The sequence below is a fragment of the Phocoena sinus genome, chromosome 18, assembly GCF_008692025.1.
Source record: "Phocoena sinus isolate mPhoSin1 chromosome 18, mPhoSin1.pri, whole genome shotgun sequence".
Lineage (NCBI taxonomy): Eukaryota > Metazoa > Chordata > Mammalia > Artiodactyla > Phocoenidae > Phocoena > Phocoena sinus.
This window is the reverse complement of record NC_045780.1, coordinates 32975878-32995470: the sequence shown is the minus strand read 5'-3', so window position 1 is coordinate 32995470 and position 19593 is coordinate 32975878. Positions and strand designations below refer to the sequence as shown.

Here is a 19593-nt window from a genome sequence, read left to right as displayed (position 1 = left end):
TTCTGAGATCGTACTTAGAAGTATAAAGCTCCAAACCTAGAACAAAATAAATATTCTAACTATAGAATCTTCTTTTCTTCTTACCTGTTAGCATCTGTTTATTTAAAGAACTAGATCAATTCCAGGTGCTGAATATTTGGGTTTGCAGCCTTGAAAATTAATTCTGTTAGGTTCTTCTAATCTTTGTTCTTTAGGCTTTTCACAATAAAAACACACCTAGATTACTTGGCTTAATTTTTCTCTTTACTGATAAGATTTATTCTTAGTATGCATTGCTTAGTGGGATAATAAATGCATTTTACTGACAGATTTCTGTATGACTAAATGACTGGTGATTTGTATATCCCTTTTACATTTTAAGTATTTTATATATGGAAATAATATAGCAAAAAGTAAAGACTGGATTATTTTAATACAGTAATAAGAACAACAATTGATAATGGAGAAAAAAGAAATCAACTACATAACTGATACAGCATAATAAGTATATTAACCCATGTAATTGGAAAGATAACACTAAACTAGGATACCACAAATGAAAATGAATAAAATGGCATATTCTTTGTATATCAGATATACTGGTCTTCCATGTCCTGAACAAGAGAGGACAGGGGCTTCCCTGGTGGCGCAGTGGTTGAGAGTCCGCCTGCTGATGCAGGGGACACGGGTTCGTGCCCCGGTCCGGGAAGATCCCACATGCCGCGGAGCGCCTGGGCCCGTGAGCCATGGCCGCTGAGCCTGCGCGTCCGGAGCCTGTGCTCTGCGGCGGTAGAGGTCACAACAGTGAGAGGCCCGTGTACCGAAAAAAAAAAAAAGAGAGAGAGAGAAGGACAGAAAAAACACTATTGGCTTAAGGCTACTTTTTGTGTTATGTTTAAACATTACCATGTTTATATGGAATATTGTTGGGCTTTGGTTGGATATTTTCCTTGAAGAGCTGATTAGCAATAGCTCAAAAAAAAAAAAAATGCTGTCCTATCAACAGGCCTATCTTTAAGCACCATTCTTCATGGCTGCTGTCTTGTGCCTAATCGTGCCTTTATTTAGCCTCATGATTGGCAGATAAAAAGAAAAAGAATATTTTTTATAGTATATCACTTCAGAACACAAGAGAAGAGAACATATTTAATGGAAAAATCAAGTTCTACTTTGGGAAAACCTTAATTGTGAACATTTCATATTTATTTATTAAAGACATTGTTTAATAGTTTGAAAAATCTCATTTGCTTGAAAATTTTGCAAAGTACTTGGACGAATTACAAACAAACTCATGGCATAATTATGAAGGGCCAGTAATGTTAAGTCCCTGATGGGCTAATAAGTAATTTGGTGTTTCATCTGAGACTGACTTTACAATAAAGAGCAACTTGAAGCTAAAACTGTTTAATCATCAGCACCTGTACATCCTTTGGGACATTCTCAAAGGACAGTTTTCCATTTTCATAAGTTTCACGGGTCATAGAAAGTTCAACTAAAAACACTTTGTCTTGAATGTTAAGATGATGAAGCGTTGGTGCCGGTGTATAGTATATCATGCTTTCCTGTTCTCACTGATAGCATTTTTTAATTGGATTTGGTAATACCAGAGAAAATAATTTGATTAATTTTTACTGTCATTCTAGATTCCTTTCTAAAGCATCTACCTTATAATTATTGCAAATAAAGTTTTCTAAGAATAAACGTATTTTCCATGAGGCAGTTATAATCTATTTAGTTAAAAAAGTAATTTTGATGGAAAGCTGATAAGTACATCACATACCTTGTACATTCTTAGAGACTTTTATGACTGGTATTAATTATCTAAATGTTTTTTCTTTCATGTTGTGTATATACAGGAGTACAGGAATGCATTTTTAAAGTAGTCCTCAGGAATTTCCGGGAAGCAGTCATTCCATATGGCTGAGTGTTGCCTCTTCTTAAGGTTAGGTAAAGTCCTAACAAGCATTTAGTAGGAATGTGCTGGACTCTTATGTAGTTGTTTACTTTGAGAGAATTAGCCTATGTCTTCATAGTCCTAACATCCACCTCTTTGGAAGGCATGCAGATTTAAATTCAGTTTGTCTAATCTCATTTTAGGGACTTGAGACAAAATTTAATACTTAGGCAAGAAGAAAAGATTTTTGAGTTTAGTAAAAACTGTATTAAGAGATCCCTGGCTGACATAGCTTAAATATCCATTAATGGTGAAAGAAATATAACTCTGAACAAGAAGACACTTATAAACTTAATATTTTTTTCATTTAATAAAATTGCCAAAATTTTCTGTTACAAAAATAGACAAGACATTATCATATGTTGAAAAATGTTGAGTTGGACAGATTAAACTATTTAAATAAGCTAAGAATCAAATGGAGAAGTGCAATCAAAAAGTCAGGATCGGGCTTCCCTGGTGGCACAGTGGTTGAGAATCTGCCTGTTAATGCAGGGGACACGGGTTCGAGCCCTGTTCTGGGAGGATCCCACATGCCGTGGAGCAACTAGGCCCGTGAGCCACAACTACTGAGCCTGTGCGTCTGGAGCCTGTGCTCCGCAACAAGAGAGGCCGCGATAGTGAGAGGCCCGCGCACCGCAATGAAGAGGGGCCCCCACTTGCCACAACTAGAGAAAGCCCTCGCACAGAAACGAAGACCCAACACAGCAAAAATAAATAAATAAACTAATAAACTCCTACCCCCACCATCTTCTTTAAAAAAAAAAAAAAAAGGATCTGTGGAAGTCTGCTTGTGTCTTATACTCAAAATTTTATTTTACTACAATTTTATCTTATAACTTAAGGCTAATATATTTGTCAAGTAAAGGCATAGTTGGAATATAGACTATTTCTTAGACTTTTTGGGGAGGGGGTAATATGCACATTGTTTTTTTTAATTTTACTTTTGGGGAAAATAAAACAACTATTAATTGTATAATTGGGCAATGTTTTAAGTTAGTTTATCAGAAAAGTCAAATTTCAAGTGAGGAATTTATTGGGGGGAAGAACACAGGAAACTAAACTCTTTTCCAGAAAAAAATCTCTTAAAGCTTACCAGAGTATTAAAAACAATGTCTGTGTGTGTGTGTATGCCAGGCACTTCTGTAAGCCATTTACATGTATTAGGTCATTTAATTCTTAAAATATCCCTATAAGCTGTGTATGTGTACATTTATATATAATTCATATATATATATATGTATTAAATTTTTAGCAGTAAATAGCTAGACTTGAGGTCGAGAGTACACCTAGCTTCCATGTTTAGTTCATCTCTTTATCTTCCCTGCCAAGTAATCTAGCTGTATTGGATGCATGCCTTGATGGTACTTCCTATCAACTCCATGTACAATCATATTCCAATGTCTCTGTATGGAAGGAATTTATATTCTCATAAGATCTGTGAAAATTGGCATCCCACCTTTTTCTTGATAGAAACATATAAATGATGTAAGCTAGAAATTGCTCTTCATTGATTTGTTACTGGATAAATAATTGTGTGTTTGAGGTATTTGGTTAATGACATAGTAATAATGAAAATAATTTTATAAGTTTGTAATAATATAATATTACTACTAATAATATTAATAATTGCTAACATTTATATAGGTCCTACGATGTGCCAGGCACTTCTGTAAGCCATTTTCATGCATTAATTTATTTAATTCTTAAAATATCCTCATAAAGTAAGTATTATTTTACCCATTTTACTGAAGAGGAAGCTGAGATACAAGTCACACAGCTATTGTCAGGTGGAGATTCAAACAAAGACAATATGACTTCAGATTTCCTCCTTCTAACCAGTATGCTCTTTCTAATATACAGTAATAAGCTCAGATAGATTTTTAAAAATAATTTCTGAAAGCAGTGAAAGGTCATATTTACTGTATTTTTTAAGACATTCTTTTCATTCAGCAAACTGTTTTGAGTGCCTGCCTAGGACTGACTTTATATGGCAGTGCAATGTTAAATTGTTTACCTTTAGATTCTAAAACATACATGTGTAATGTACCCAGGGAGAAATATACAGTGTATAAGAACTGCCACATTATACAAAAGTATTTAAAAATTTATTTTTCATTTTATTTATTTATTTTTAAATTTATTTATTTTTGGTTGCGTTGGGTCTTTCATTGCTGCGCGCAGGCTTTCTCTAGTTGCTGTGAACCAGGGCTATTCTTCGTTGCAGTGTGCGGGCTCCTCATTGAGGTGGCCTCTCTCGTTGCAGAGCCGGGGCTCCAGGCACGCGAGCCTCAGTAGTTTGGGCATGCCGGCTCAGTAATTGAGGCGCATGGGCTTAATTGCTCCGCAGCGGGTGGGATCTTCCCAGACAAGGGATCGAACCCGTGTCGCCAGCATTGGCAGGCGGATTCTTAACCACTGCACCACCAGGGAAGTCCCTACGAAAGTATTTAAGAAATAAAGATTATGTGTTGGTCAACCTTCTATAAGAACAAACTTTTGAGGACTTTGCTTTTCACAATATGTTAATAGGAATTCCTTTTTTTTTAAACATCTTTATTGGAGTATAATTGCTTTACATTGTTGTGTTAGTTGCTGCTTTATAACAAAGTGAATCATCTATACATGTACATATATCCCCATATCACCTCCCTTTTGCATCTCCCTCCCACCCTCCCTATCCCACCACTCTAGGTGGTCACACAGCACCAAGCTGATCTCCCTGTGCTATGTGGCTGCTTCCCACTAGCTATCTATTTTATGTTTGGTAGTATATGTAAGTCCATGCCACTCTCTCACTTTGTCCCAGATTACCCTTCCCCCTCCCTGTGTCCTCAAGTCCATTCTCTACATCTGCGTCTTTATTCCTGTCCTGCCCCTAGGTTCTTCATAACCATTTTAAAAAAACTTTTTAGATTCCATATATATGTGTTAGCATACAGTATTTGTTTTTCTCTTTCTGACTTACTTCACTCTGTATGACAGACTCTAGTTCCATCTACCTCACTACAAATAACCCAATTTCGTTTCTTTTTATGGCTGAGTAATATTCCATTGTATATATGTGCCACATCTTCTTTATCCATTCACCTGTCGATGGACACTTATGTTGCTTCCATGTCCTAGCTATTGTAAATAGTGCTGCAATGAACATGGTGGTACGTGACTCTTTTTGAATTGTGGTTTTCTCAGGGTATATGCCCAGTAGTGGGGTTTCTGGGTCATATGGTAGTTCTATTTTTCATTTTTTAAGGAACCTCCATACTGTTCTCCATAGTGGCTGTATCAATTTACATTCCCACCAACAGTGCAAGAGGGTTCCCTTTTCTCCACACCTTCTCCAGCATTTATTGTTTGTAGATTTTTTGATGATGGTCATTCTGACCGGTGTGAGGTGATACCTCATTGTAGTTTTGATTTGCATTTCTCTAATGATTAGCGATGTTGAGCATCCTTTCATGTGTTTGTTGGCAATCTGTATATCTTCTTTGGAGAAATGTCTGTTTAGGTCTTCTGCCCATTTTTGGATTGGGTTGTTTGTTTTATCGCTATTGAGTTGCATGAGCTGCTTGTATATTTTGGAGATTAATCCTTTGTTAGTTGCTTCATTTGCAAATATTTCCTCCTGTTCTGAGGGTTGTCTTTTCACCTTGCTCATTGTTTCCTTTACTGTGCAAGAGCTTTTAAGTTTCATTAGGTCCCATTTGTTTATTTTTGTTTTTATTTCCATTTCTCTAGGAGGTGGGTCACAAAGGATCTTGCTGTGATTTATGTCATAGAGTGTTCTGCCTGTGTTTTCCTCTAAAAAAATGTGTCTGGCCTTACATTTAGGTCTTTAATCCATTTACAGTTTACTTTTTTGTATGGTGTCAAGGAGTGTTCTAATTTCATTCCTTTACATGTAGCTGTCCAGTTTTCCCAGCACCACGTATTGAAGAGGCTGTCTTTTCTCCATTGTATATTCTTGCCTCCTTTTTCAAAGATAAGGTGACCGTATGTGCGTGGGTTTATCTCTGGGCTTTCTATCCTGTTCCATTGATCTGTTAATATGGATTCTTAAATATCCATCCCACTGCAATACAACAAAGCATTTTAAAACATGGCTGTTTTGTGTGAAAGCAAGGGAGATCTCTGAGGGTAAAAAGGGTTAAAGAGAAAAGGACAAAGCTGAAACTTACATGTTGAACATAACATAGGTATACAAGGGGGAAAGCCAGGCTTGCCCTGGGATGCCAAGATTAAGGGCTAAATGCAGGTTAGGTACACTGCGTAAGATTTATGTGCCAAGCCTAGGACAAAAGAAAATTAAACTTATACAGGTTACAAATGATACCTGATTATTTACAGAAGCAAATTAAAAACTCTGTGCAAGAGGCAATTACAATTTTAATCCTCTAGATTCTTGCAAATTAAGGTTAATCAAATAAGAGCACTTAATCGCAATCAACAAACACACAAAGAAACAAGGCGTTGTGTGGTGAAATGATCATGATAGAACAGAACAATAGATATAACCCCCCAAGACTCTAGATATTGAATAACAATTTTTGATGTTGAAGTAAATAACAGATGAGATTAAAGAGAGAGAAAGAAACAGGAAATTACCAAAAATGACGAAGTAGGTTTGAAAAAGAATTAAGATAGAATTTAAGGAAATGGAAGCATGATGGTTGAAATTAAACATGTATTAAACAGCAGACTACATTCAGCTGAAGAAAGAAATGGCAAATTAGACAATAGATCTAAAGAAATTGTCCAATGCAATCCAGGGAGACAATAAGATTAGAAGTGTAAAAGACATGTTAAGAAACATGGAGGGCAGGGTGAGAAGGGCTACCCCTTGTACCATGAGAGTCTCAGAAAGATAGACTCGAAGGAATGAATGAAAGACAATATTCAGAATGATGGCTGTGAGTTTTCCAGATCAAGAATCCATAGAATAGGAAGTACAACCTACACCAAGCCAGATGAATAAAATGAAATTCACTTAAAAAATATTGTAGTGAAACTGTAGAACACTAAAAGACAAAATCTTAAAAGCAGCCAAAGAGAAAGATACAATCACTAATGCAACAACAGTTAGATACAGATGACTTCTCATTAGCAAAAATGAAAAATAGAAGAAAGTGAGATATTTTCAAGTGTTGAAAAAAAATTACTGTTCTCTTAATTTGGGGTATTCAGCATAAGCTCTTTATAGAACAAGGGCAAAATTTAAACTAATTTCATATAAACAGATAATAAAGGTGTTTTCTGTGAATATCCCTTTGTTAAAAGACCTTCTAAAGCAGAGATTGGCAGACTTTTCAATGGGCCAGATATTAAATATATTCAGCCTCTGTTGCAACTACTTAGCTCTGCTATAGCCATGCAAAATCAGCCATGGTCAGTAGGTAAATGAATGGGTGCAGCTATGTTCCAATAAAACTCCATTTACAAAAATAGGTGGCCGAACAAGTATTGTAGTTTGCTCACCCCTGCTCTGAAGGATGCATTTAAAGAAGCAGAATTTTTACTTAAAGAGAAATTTGAGAGACAAGAAGGCATACCTACCATGAAACTAAATGTATAGAAATGAAGTATACAATAAAACAATGTGTAGCTTGTTTTGCAGAGAAGGGGAGACAGAGCTTAACTATTGGACAAATTGTTAAGTAAATTGAATGATATGTTTGGAGTTCAGGTATTTTATATTCTCTGTATTGTTCAAAGGGGAGAAAGGGAGGTTAAGATATCAATTAACTTTAAACATCATTAATTTGTGTGATAAAATTACAAGTATAGTCAGTAAAAAATAGTATAAGTTCCAAACTATAGGGTGAGAAATGGACTAAGAAAGACATATGAAGTAAAACAAACAGACAAAAACTACACGTAAAAGGAGGATAGATTAAACAGGACAAATAGAAGAAATAATGTAAGTTGTGGACACAAATATTTTACAAATTATAATAACATTTTAAAAGACCATAAGATTGGACAAAAAACAAAACATAGTCTTATGCTGTTTATAAGAAACTAACCAATAACCCAAGGATATGGAAAAGTTTGAAGTAACAAAACAGTTAATGAAATACAAGGCAAATATTAATTAAAAGAAAAAGGGAAACTATGTTAATAACAGATAAAATAGACTTAAGGGAATATTATTTCATGATAAAAAGCTTAATTCACCAGAAAGATACGATTCAAAAATTTGCATGTGCATTATAACATGGCATCAAAATAAACATGTAAATTATGGTAAACTATAGGAATAAGTTGACAGATAGCATTATATTGGAAAACTTCAACAAAGTTCTCTAACTTATTGATGTGTCAAGCATAAAAATATTGCCAAAGATATGGGAGCTTTAAACAATTCAATTAATAGGTTTGATTTGATACATGTTTATAGAACCCAACCCAGCAATTAAAGAACACATATTCTTCTCAATCACAGGTAGACCTTTTGTCAAGTTAATCGCATACTAGAGATTGTGAAACAAATCTTGATAAATTTGTATGTTTCAGGTTTATTCATTGACCACAATAACATGAAGTTAGAAATAAAATTTTAAAAGGGTGACCTTTTAAAACCTTTTTTAAAAATTCTAAAAACATAGTAAATAACTCATGTATCAAGGAAGAAATCATAGAAAAAAACAGACCTGAAAGTACTGAAAATACATCAGAATTTGTGGGCCAAAATAATAGTGGTGTAAAGAAATTTATACCCTAAGTCTTTATATTAAAAAATCAGAAAGACAGGGCTTCCCTGGTGGCACAGTGGTTGAGAGTTCGCCTGCTGATGCAGGGGACACGGGTTCGTGCCCCGGTCCGGGAAGATCCCACATGCTGCAGAGCTGCTGGGCCCATGAGCCATGGCCGCTGAGCCTGCGTGTCTGGAGCCTCTGCTCCACAACGGGAGAGGCCACAAGAGTGAGAGGCCCGCATACCACAAAAAAAAAAAAAAAAAAAAAAATCAGAAAGACAAAGTTAATAAGGTAAGCATCTGACTTCAGAAATTTAAAAACAATTATACAATCCAGAAAAAATGGAAGGAAATGAAGGAGAAAAATGACTTAAGAGAGTTTTTAAGAACCAAAATGTGCTTATTTCGATAAGACAAGTTAATTAGATAAATTTCTGAAGAGATTAATCAAGAAAAAAGAGAATATTGAGAATGTAAGGAATATAACTATAGATATAGAAGATACTAAAAAAAAGAGCATACTGTAAAAATTTGTAGAACTGGAAAGGTCGATGAAATGGATAAGTTCCTAGGAAAAAAATTACATATTGAAACTGACTTTAAAATAAATAGAAAGCTTGAATAGGTCTATGACTAATTTTTAATTTAATGACTTCAAATCTTCCAACAAATTAAATACTTGGCCCAGAAAGTTTTACAAATGAGTTTTCCCAAATTTTAATTAAACAATTATTCCAAACTAATAGAGTGTAAAAAAAATTATGACCAAATGTTCAAAAAGGTAAATTCTTCATGTCCAAGTTGAGCTTATCTCAGAAATGGAAGTGTGGTTTAGTATTAGAATATCCATGTCACTACATTAAGAGTTTCAATAGATTGAGAAAACATTTGATAAAATTCAACCGTTCAGATTTTAAAGCAAGAACAATAAACTGGTTGAACCCTCTATCCCTAAATATGAAATGTAGGACAAAGGGAACCTTCTTTACCTAATAATGGAAATTTAACTTTTAGCTACTACAGTACAATAAGACAAGAATGAAAAGTATAAAAACTGAAAAGGAAGAAACTAATCGTGCATTATGTATTTCTTATTTTTAATAATTTTAATAATTTTCCTGTAGGTTCCTTTTTGCATTATTCCTAGGAATAATTCATAGGAATAATGCAAAAATGAACCTACAGGAAAATTATTAAAAATAAGAAATTGTATCAATGGAATGTATAGAATCAACTATATTTTTACACATTAGTTACAAAATATTGAAAAATCATAATTTTTAAAACATACATCATTTATAAGAAATAGGAAGAGAAGATACAGACAATAAATCTAACAAAAGATGTCCAAGACCTGAATGGGGTAAATTCTAAGTATTTTCAATAGACTTTTAAAAGATGAAACTTAATGGAGAGCCACATCATGTTCATAAATAGAAAGATTCAATATTGATATAAAGATATTGATATAAAGATATCAATTCTCAATTAATCTACAGAATCAGCAATTCTGTTCAAAATCCTAATAAGCTTTTTCAAAACACTTAATAAGTCTATTCCGAAATATAGATGACAAAGCAAAGGCCCAAGAATAGTGCAGTCATTTCTAAAGAAGAAAAGGAAGAAGAAAAAGAATATATAAGCTATCATAATTAAGACAGAGTGTTATTGGTGCAAACATGGATACATTGATCAAATGTACTGAAACAGCCCCAAAACATCAACATGTATATGGACACTTGAAATCCAGAAGAGATGGCTTTGTAGATCAGTGGGGGAAAGGATAGGCTACTTGTGAAATTGTTATGGGTCAACTCATTTTTAATATGAAAAAATTAAATCGGATTCCCAGCTTATTTTATTCACAACTGTATTCACAAATGTTGATCCCAGTTAAATAAAGTAGGTACTGAAATGTGAGCATCATTTAAAATTTTAAGAAGAAAATATGGAGGAATATTGTTGTCTTTGATGTAGGGAAGGATTTCTTAAATAATATATTAAAGGTATCAACAATAAGGGAAAAGAGATTTTTGACTACTACATAAATTTGAGAACTTCTGTTTACTGCAAGACAATATACATAAAGTACAATGACATTTACAATCCAGGATATATTTAAAAAGCATAAAGCTAACCAAAGATTAGTATCCAAAATATTTGAAGAACTACAGTCATTAAGAAAATGGTAACCTAATGGAACAGTGGATAAGAGATAGGAATAGGCATTTCATAGAATGGGAAATACAAATATTTTATAAACATGTGAGAAAATACTTAAATTAATAACATAGATATACAAGTTAAAAGCATGATGTGATACTATTATATACCTTCCATATAGGTAAAAACTGATGATAACAGTCTTGGTGAGTATGTAGGCTATGATTATGTACTGATGGTGGGGGTGTACTTTGGCTCAACCACTTTGAAAACACTTTCACCTCACCTAGTGAGACTGAAGACAACCCTCTCCTTTCATTTATCAGTTGTGCTCCTATCCTAGAAAGCAGTGGCTTTCAAGGTATTTGACCCTAACCCACGTTGTAAAATAATATTTTATAATGGGACCCAGAACTCTTATATTTATATATTTTTTGAACAGAAACAAGCAATACTTATCCTCACTGCTTATGTTATGTTCTAAAATGTTCTGTTCTCTTTCACTTAAAGAGTATCTTTCAACAATTTCTAAACAGATCTAAGAGCCAACCTGCCATTAAAAAAAAAACTCTTACACATATACACAGGGAAACATACAAAAATGTTTGTAACTGCATGGTTCATCATAGTCCCAAATTGGAAACAACCCAAATCCCACTGATAGGAGAATAAATAATAAAACACAAGTTATACATAAAAATATGGATGAATCTTAGAAACGTAGAGTGAAAAAAGCAAGTCATAGAAGTTTACAATAAAGGATAATGCAAATATAAAAAACTCAAAGATAACATTTATGATAATAGCCACAATTTCTGGAGGATTATACTCTGCAAGACTTCTAAATTTTACATACATACACATACACACATTCATTTAAACTTACTGGCTTTGGTTTATTTTGCTTTCTCTGAGAGAAAATGTGTTGTATAATGCTATAATGTGTATTTAAACTAGTAGTGGGAAAGTTCTTGTTATTACATTTAGTTATGTAGAAAACAAACTCTAGGAGGAAAACAATTGTGAACTGGTGTATTTTATTTTCTTCCAAAACACACAGACATGAGCACATACAGACACACGTATATTTGTTAACATATATCTATATATTTTTGTATGTACATTTATTAATATACCTCTGTATTTTTTAGAGATATTTTAGAATCTTCTATTACCATAAAAAGCACGTGAGCCTTAGGAACCCAGGTAAATTATTGGTTATACCTTTGAAGTGAACAGTCAAAATGTGACTGATGTTTTAAAATCCTCTAGGCTGGTAAGCCCATAGATCTTTCAGACAAGAGCATGTACCAGGCTATGTCTGGAAGTTTTGCAAGCACTCAAAGAATTTCTTTTGGCATTACATAGATGAAAGTAGTCAGTGGCAGTGCAATTTATTTACCAACTGACTATATGGAAAACCAGGTCAAGAATAAGTTGATTAAAAAAGAAATTGTTTTCTTATAGATAACTATGTATATGGTTCACCCTTAACTTTCCTTTCTGGCTTCAAATTTTAGAATTGAAGTAACTAAGAGGCAATGGTATCTAGAATAATGCGGTTTTCTAAACTTTTCTGTTTTAGGCTGCTTTTACTTCTCAAAATTTAGAATAAAAGAAAACTCCAAATTACTATTTGAACTGAGATAGTATTTTCAGACTAACTGCCTATTTCTATGCTGTCTGTTGGTATTTTTCCAGCTAAAATTCTTCTAATAGTTATAACGTTAGAATAAGATATGTTTTCAATGAGATAGGCTTTTAAATGAAACTCTATAGTGCATTTTCCATAAAACAGAATAGCTTTAAGAACTACTTCAGACCTTATTTCTAAAGGTAAACATTATTTTTATAGATCCTAAGAAGTAAATTTGACTTTTTATTGCCCAATGGAATATTAAAAGGGTGTGGCAATTATATCTGGTAATAGGTGATCTATTCAATGTTCTCATTGAAATGCATCCAGTCATTAAAGTAGAAAATTCACATCTGGAAATTGTATGCTTTAATAAGTTTGAAAAATAAGCTACATGATATATTTTTTGTCTATTACCCGTTCCTCTTACTCATTTCCCTCAAACAAGAAATAAGCTTTGATTCCCAAATATTTGCCTAACCTTTGTCCTCCACAATCCACCTTTCCTTTCCCATCTCCCTTATACATACATACACAGGTGCACATGCACACACACATACAGATATACACACTTGTCTGTGAAACCACACATCTTTTCTTTATAATAGATCTTTATTGAGTATAATTGCTTCACAATGCTATGTTAGTTTCTGTTGCACAACAAAGCGAATCAGCCATATGCATATACATGTCCCCATATCCCCTCCCTCTTAAGCCTCCCTCCGCTCCTCCCTGTCTCACCCTCTAGGTCATTGCAAAGCACCGAGTCTATCTCCCTGTGCTATGCTGCTGCTTCCCACCAGCCAACTATTTTCCGTTCGGTAGTGTATATATGTCTATGCTACGCTCACTTCGCTCCAGCTTCACCCTCCCACCCCATGTCCTCAAGTCCCTTTTCTATGTTTACCTCTTTATTGCTGTCTTACAACTAGGTTCATCAATACCATGTTTTATTGTTTGTTTTTTAGATTCCATATATATGTATTAGCATATGGTATTTGTTTTTCTCTCTCTGACTTACTTCATTCACTCTGTATGGCAGACTCTTAAGTCCATCGACCTCACTACAAATAACTCAATTTCATTTCTTTTTATGGCTGAGTAATATTCCCTTGTGTATATATATGCCATATCTTCTTTATCCACTCATCTGTCAGGGGACACTTAGGTTGCTTCCATGTCCTGGCTAAATAGAGCTGCAGTGAACATTTTGGTACATGACTCTTTTTGAATTATGGTTTTCTCAGGATATGTGCCCAGTACTGGGATTGCTGGGTCATATGGTAGTTCTATTTTTAGTTTTTTAAGGAACCTCCATAATGTTTCCCATAGTGGTTGTATCAATTTACATTCCCACCAACAGTGCAACAGGATTCCCTTTTCACCACACCCTTTCCAGCATTTATTGTTTCTAGATTTTTTGATAATGGCAATTCTGACCTGCATGGGTTGATACCTCATTGTAGTTTTGATTTGCATTTCTCTAATAATTAGTGATGTTGAACATCTTTTCATGTGCCTCTTGGCCAACTGTATGTCTTTGTTGGTGAAATGTCTATTTAGGTCTTCCGCCCATTTTTTAACTGGATTGTTTGTTTTTTTGATATTGAGCTCCATGAGCTATTTGTATATTTTGGAGTTTAATCATTTGTCTCTTATTTCATTTGCAAATATTTTCTCCCATTCTGAGGGCTGTCTTTTTGTCTTGTTTATGGTTTACTTTGCTGTGCAAACGCTTTTAAGTTTAATTAAGTCCCGTATGTTTATTTTTCTTTTTATTTCCATTACTCTAGGAGGTGGGTCAAAAAAGATCTTGCTGTGGTTTATGTCAAAGAGTGTTTTTCCTCTAAGAGTTTTATAGTGTCTGGTCTTACATTTAAGTGTTTAATCCATTTGAAGTTTATTTTTGTGTATGGTGTTATGTAGTGCTCTAATTTCATTCTTTTACGTGTAGCTGTCCAGTTTTCCCAGCACCACTTATTGAAGAGGCTGTCTTCTCTCCATTGTATTTTCTTGCCTCCTTTGTCATAGATTAGGTGCCCATATGTGCGTGGGTTTATCTCTGGGCATTCTATGCTGTACCATTGATTTATATGTCTGTTTTTGTACCAGTACCATTCTGTATTACTGTAGCTTTGTGGTATAGTTTGAAGTTGGGGAGCTTGATTCCTCCAGCTCCATTTTTCTTTCTCAAGATTGTTTTGGCTATTAGGGGTCTTTTGTGTTTCCATATGAACTGTAAAATTTTTTGTTCTAATTTTGTGAAGAATGCCATTAGTAGTTTGATAGGAATTGCATTGAATCTGTAGATTGCTTTGGGTAGTATAGTCATTTTCACAATATTGATTCTTCCAGTCCAAGAACATGGTCTATTTCTCCATCTGTTTATGGCATCTTTGATTTCTTTCATCAGTGTTTTATAGTTTTCTGAGTACAAGTCTTTTGCCTCCTTAGGCAGGTTTATTCCTAGATATTGTGTTCTTTTAATTGCAGTGGTAAATGGGAGTGTTTCCTTAATTTCACTTTCTGATTTTTCGTTGTTGGTGTATAGGATGCCAGAGATTTTGTGCATTAATTTAGTATCCTGCAACCTTACCAAATTCATTGATTAGTTCTAGTAGTTTTCTGGTGTCATCTTTAGGATTTTCTATGTATAATATCATGTCATCGGCAAACAGTGATAGTCTTACTTCTTCTTTTCCAATTTGTATTCCTTTTATTTCTTTTTCTTCTCTGATTGCCATGGCTCAGACTTCCAAAACGATGTTGAATAATAGTGGCGAGAGTGGACATCCTTATCTTCTTCCTGATCTTAGAGGAAATGCTTTCAGTTTTTCACCTTTGAGTATGATGCTTGTTGTGGGTTTGTCATATATGGCCTTTATTATGTTGAGATAGGTTCCCTCTATGCCCACTTTCTGGAGAGTTTTTATCATAAATGGGTGTTGAATTTTGTCAAAAGCTTTTTCTGCATCTATTGAGATGATCATACGGTTTTTATTCCTTAATTTGTTAATGTGGTATATCACATTGATTGATTTGCATATATTGAAGAATCCTTGCATCCCTGGGATAAATCCCACTTGATCACGGTGTATGGTCCTTTTAATGTGCTGTTGGATTCTGTTTGCTAGTATTTTGTTCAGGACTTTTGCATCCATGTTCATCAGTGATATTGGTCTATAGTTTTCTTTTTTTGTGATTTCTTTTTCTGGTTTTGGTATCAGAGTGATGGTGGCTTTGTAGAATGGATTTGGGAGTGTTTCTCCATCTGCAGTTTTTCGGAAGAGTTTGAGAAGGATCGGTGATCTTCTCTAAAAGTTTGATTGAATTTGCCTGTGAAGCCATCTGACCCTGGACTTTTGTTTGTTGGAAGATTTTTTTTTTTTTTTGCGGTACGTGGGCCTCTCACCGTTGTGGCCTCTCCCGTCGCGGAGCACAGGCTCCGGACGCGCAGGCTCAGCGGCCATGGCTCACGGGCCCAGCCGCTCTGCGGCATGTGGGATCTTCCCGGACCAGAGCACGAACCCGTGTCCCCTGCATCGGCAGGCGGACTCTCAACCACTGCGCCACCAGGAAAGCCCTGGAAGATTTTTAATTATGGTTTCAATTTCATTACTTGTGATAGGTCTGCTTATATTTTCTAATTCTTCCTGCTTCAGTCTTAGGAAATTATACCTTTCTAAGAATTTGTCCATTTATTCGTGGTTGTCCATTTTATAGGTTGCCTTCTCTTTTCCTAACTTATGTTGACTTTTTAGCAGCTGTCGTCTTATAGCTGGTGCTTAACGTATGCTGCCTCAATATGAAGCCACATGGTGGAAAAAATATAAACTGTAGCTAGCTTTCAAGTCTTGCTTCTGCCTCTTACTTTCATTGTAGTGAACAAGCACACAATCATTCTGAGTCAGAATGGAGGATGCAGATTCCATTTTGAGGAAAGGAGGGATTGCATATTAAAATATGTATTATTGCAGCTGGTATTTCATAGCTTAGCAATAATATTTAGTGTTACTATATGTCACAAACTGTGAAGAATCTGAGAATTTATCAAAGTTTCATGATTTCCAAAGTTTTGTGGTTGTTGGTAAAGACAAAAGACCATGGGGTCAGAAACAAAGAATGGTTTATTACAGCACTAGTCATAGCTATAATAAATAATTTCATAGATTACTGATCTCAGGTTCCCACAGGGCAATGTGAAGAGGGCTGGGTTTAATACCTACACACATAGTGCTTTGTATTACTGGAAGGAAATCCTGAATTTAGGGAACCCAATCGTTTTTCAGAATTAGTAAGACTATTTGACCTTTGCTCCAGTTTATCATACTGGACAGTAAACAAATCCATTTGCTTAAGAGGTAGACACTACCTCTACCAAGAGTGTTCATTATATAAATATCTTTGAAAAGATAGTTTGGAACAAAGGTGCTTCATTAGTACTTGTAACTTAGAGTACTTAGTTTCGCATTCTCTTACTTGAAAGTCTTTAGTTGTTTCCTACTTCCTTGAAAGAAACTCTAACCCCCTATCTTGTTCTAGAAGATCCTAAATGATCAGGCCCCAGCATATCTTCTGACCTTATCTAACACCACCATACTGGCCTCTTTCTTCTCTCTCCAACCCATCAACAGCCTTTGCATTTGTTTTCTCCCAGATCATTATCTGGGTAGCTCCTTGACTTTGAGCTTGAATCAAATCAGAAAGGGAAGCCTTATCTGACCACCTAATGTAAGTTAACTGTCCAGGCATTCTATCAAATCATTCTTTTAATTTTTTTTCTGTAGTACTATATTTATTAAAGATTTTAATTGTTTATCGTCTGTCTTTTCCTCCTGTCCCATCCTATCACACAGAATGTAAACTTGTTTTAGAACTATATCTCTATTTCCCAAGTCTTTAGCTTAGTACCATTTACTATTCAGTCTCTCAGTAAATGTTTATTGCATGGATGGATAAATGGATGAGTTTAATATTCCCTTTATTCTGTGCTTTTTATTCCTCCTTTTTTCTTTGCAATTTTCCTTTTATTGTTTTGATCAATAATACTTTATTTTGTTTTTTTATTTTATTTCTAAAGAAGAACTTGCGTTATCCCTAGGGTAAAGAAAAAAGAAGAATATTATAGTAAAGAAGAAATTAAAGCCTCCCCCCAAAATAACATGCCACCTACTTGCTAAAGTTTAATTATATACTTTTCTACTTAGTTCTATTAGTGATAAACTAGCAATTAGATAACCTGTTTGGATTCATTGGTCCTGAGAATATGGTCTCCACAGGAGAGTGTAATATGATACCATGCTGTTTTTTGGCACTTTGAAAAATCTATGATTACCTGCTCATTCCCACAAATGCCACATGAGTGGCATTTCTTGATTTGCATAAAACTTTAAAAAATAAGAATGTAACTAATCACATATCTATTGAGATCTTCTTATGGTTCACATGTCATTATTGGTTTTGATGAACAGTCAGAGGGCCTGACTTTGAAATGCTAAATATTTCTTTAGTCATCCTTATGACACTTCTCTCTGTATGAAAGAAATTGTTAAATAATGGCTTGTAATATAAGGTAGCCATTACAAAATTTCAGCTCTTTTCTATCATTTCTTCCGTGATTATTTTTCTCGTACTCAATAGTTTACTTAGCAGAGGAGGTACGGGAGACTAATACATATTCTAGACACTCTTTTGGAAGTATGTGTAGGAAAATGGTTTTGATTTGTAAATTAAATGCTCTTTTATCTTTAGTTTCTGTCTTCTCTTAGTTGATTTCACTAATATGCAGGTGTTTTAAATATAACAGTTGTATTTTTACATACATAACACATTTAACAAAGGTTCATGTGCTAATAGTTTAAAAGATTGTGTTACTAATATAAGAAGTAGCCATTACTTAAAGGACATTTAATCACAATTCTACAGATTAATAATTTTCCATTTTCTTTGTGGAATCACTGTGGTTAATATTGATCATTTTCCAAAATTTGTTTGTAATAGCAAGCAATGAAGGACAATTTCAAAAAAAGAGAAGCAGAGGAAAAAGAAAAACGTGCCAGGATGGCCAAAGAATTGGCAGAGAAGGAAAGACTTGAACGCCAACAAAAGAAAAAGCGACTATTAGAAATGAAGACTGGTGAGTACTATCAAATTTGCTACTTATACTGTGTACACCAAGATTAATATGGGTTACTTTATCAGCAGTTTAATATACTTCTGTGAAAAAGGAAGACATGATCGCTTATTTGAATACCTAAACAGTAGAGCAATTCTTTCTTTTATGGGCTTTCCCCACTTTAGTTTACTAACAAGTAGTGTTTTAATTCTGATATTGGTCATAGGTGATTTTGGTCCTCTGGTGTACTGTTGTAGTTCCATTATATTAGCAGTTCTTTGGCAACTACTTAAATAACCAGTTCTTTGGCTACTACTTAAATAACCAATCTGCAAGAATTTATGTCAGTGAATAAATTAACTATAGGAAACTGTGGGAAATTCTCTGGGACAAGTAACCTGTCTTCTTTAACAAAATACTCTTAAGGAAGGGGAAAATATGATGGAGGGGAAACTTACTGATTAAAAGAGACTTAAAGAGACATATCGACTAATTGTAATAAATGAAACTTATATATACTCTGATCCAAACAAATGTAGAAAAAAGTAGTCTGAAAAATTTCAATACTTTATTTTTTCTTGTAGACGTGACAACATTGTTGTGAATATGTTTTAAAGTCTCTTTTAGAGACTTGTACTGAAAGTTTATAGATGAAAAGATATTATATCTGGGATTTCAGTCAAAATAGCCTAGCATGACTGGAAAGTAGGCAGGTGTATAGATGACACAAGATTGGCTGTAAATAATACGTGGTAAAGTTGGGTGATGGGTACTTGGAGGGTTGGATGTGTTCACTATACCATTTTCTCTACCTTTGTATTTTGAAATTTTCTGTTTTTATAAAAAAAATTATTTTATTTATTTTTGGCTGCGTTGGGTCTTTGTTGGTGCGCACAGGCTTTCTCTAGTTGCTGCGAGCGGGGGCTACTCTTCGTTGCGGTGCGGTGGTTTCTCTTGTTGTGGAGCACGGGCTCTAGGCACGCGGGCTTCAGTAGTTGTGGTACATGCGCTCAGTAGTTGTGGCTCACGGGCTCTAGAGCGCAGGCTGAGTAGTT

At 34.5% G+C, this 19593-nt stretch overlaps 1 protein-coding gene across 1 annotated transcript in view; it reads left to right on the top strand.

The window, feature by feature from the left end:
- DIAPH3 (diaphanous related formin 3) overlaps positions 1-19593 on the top strand; it is a 574550-nt gene that overhangs the window by 372982 nt on the left and 181975 nt on the right. Inside the window, 1 exon segment of the mRNA XM_032611534.1 lies at positions 18424-18559. Within this exon segment, the coding sequence (XP_032467425.1) occupies positions 18424-18559 (136 nt within the window).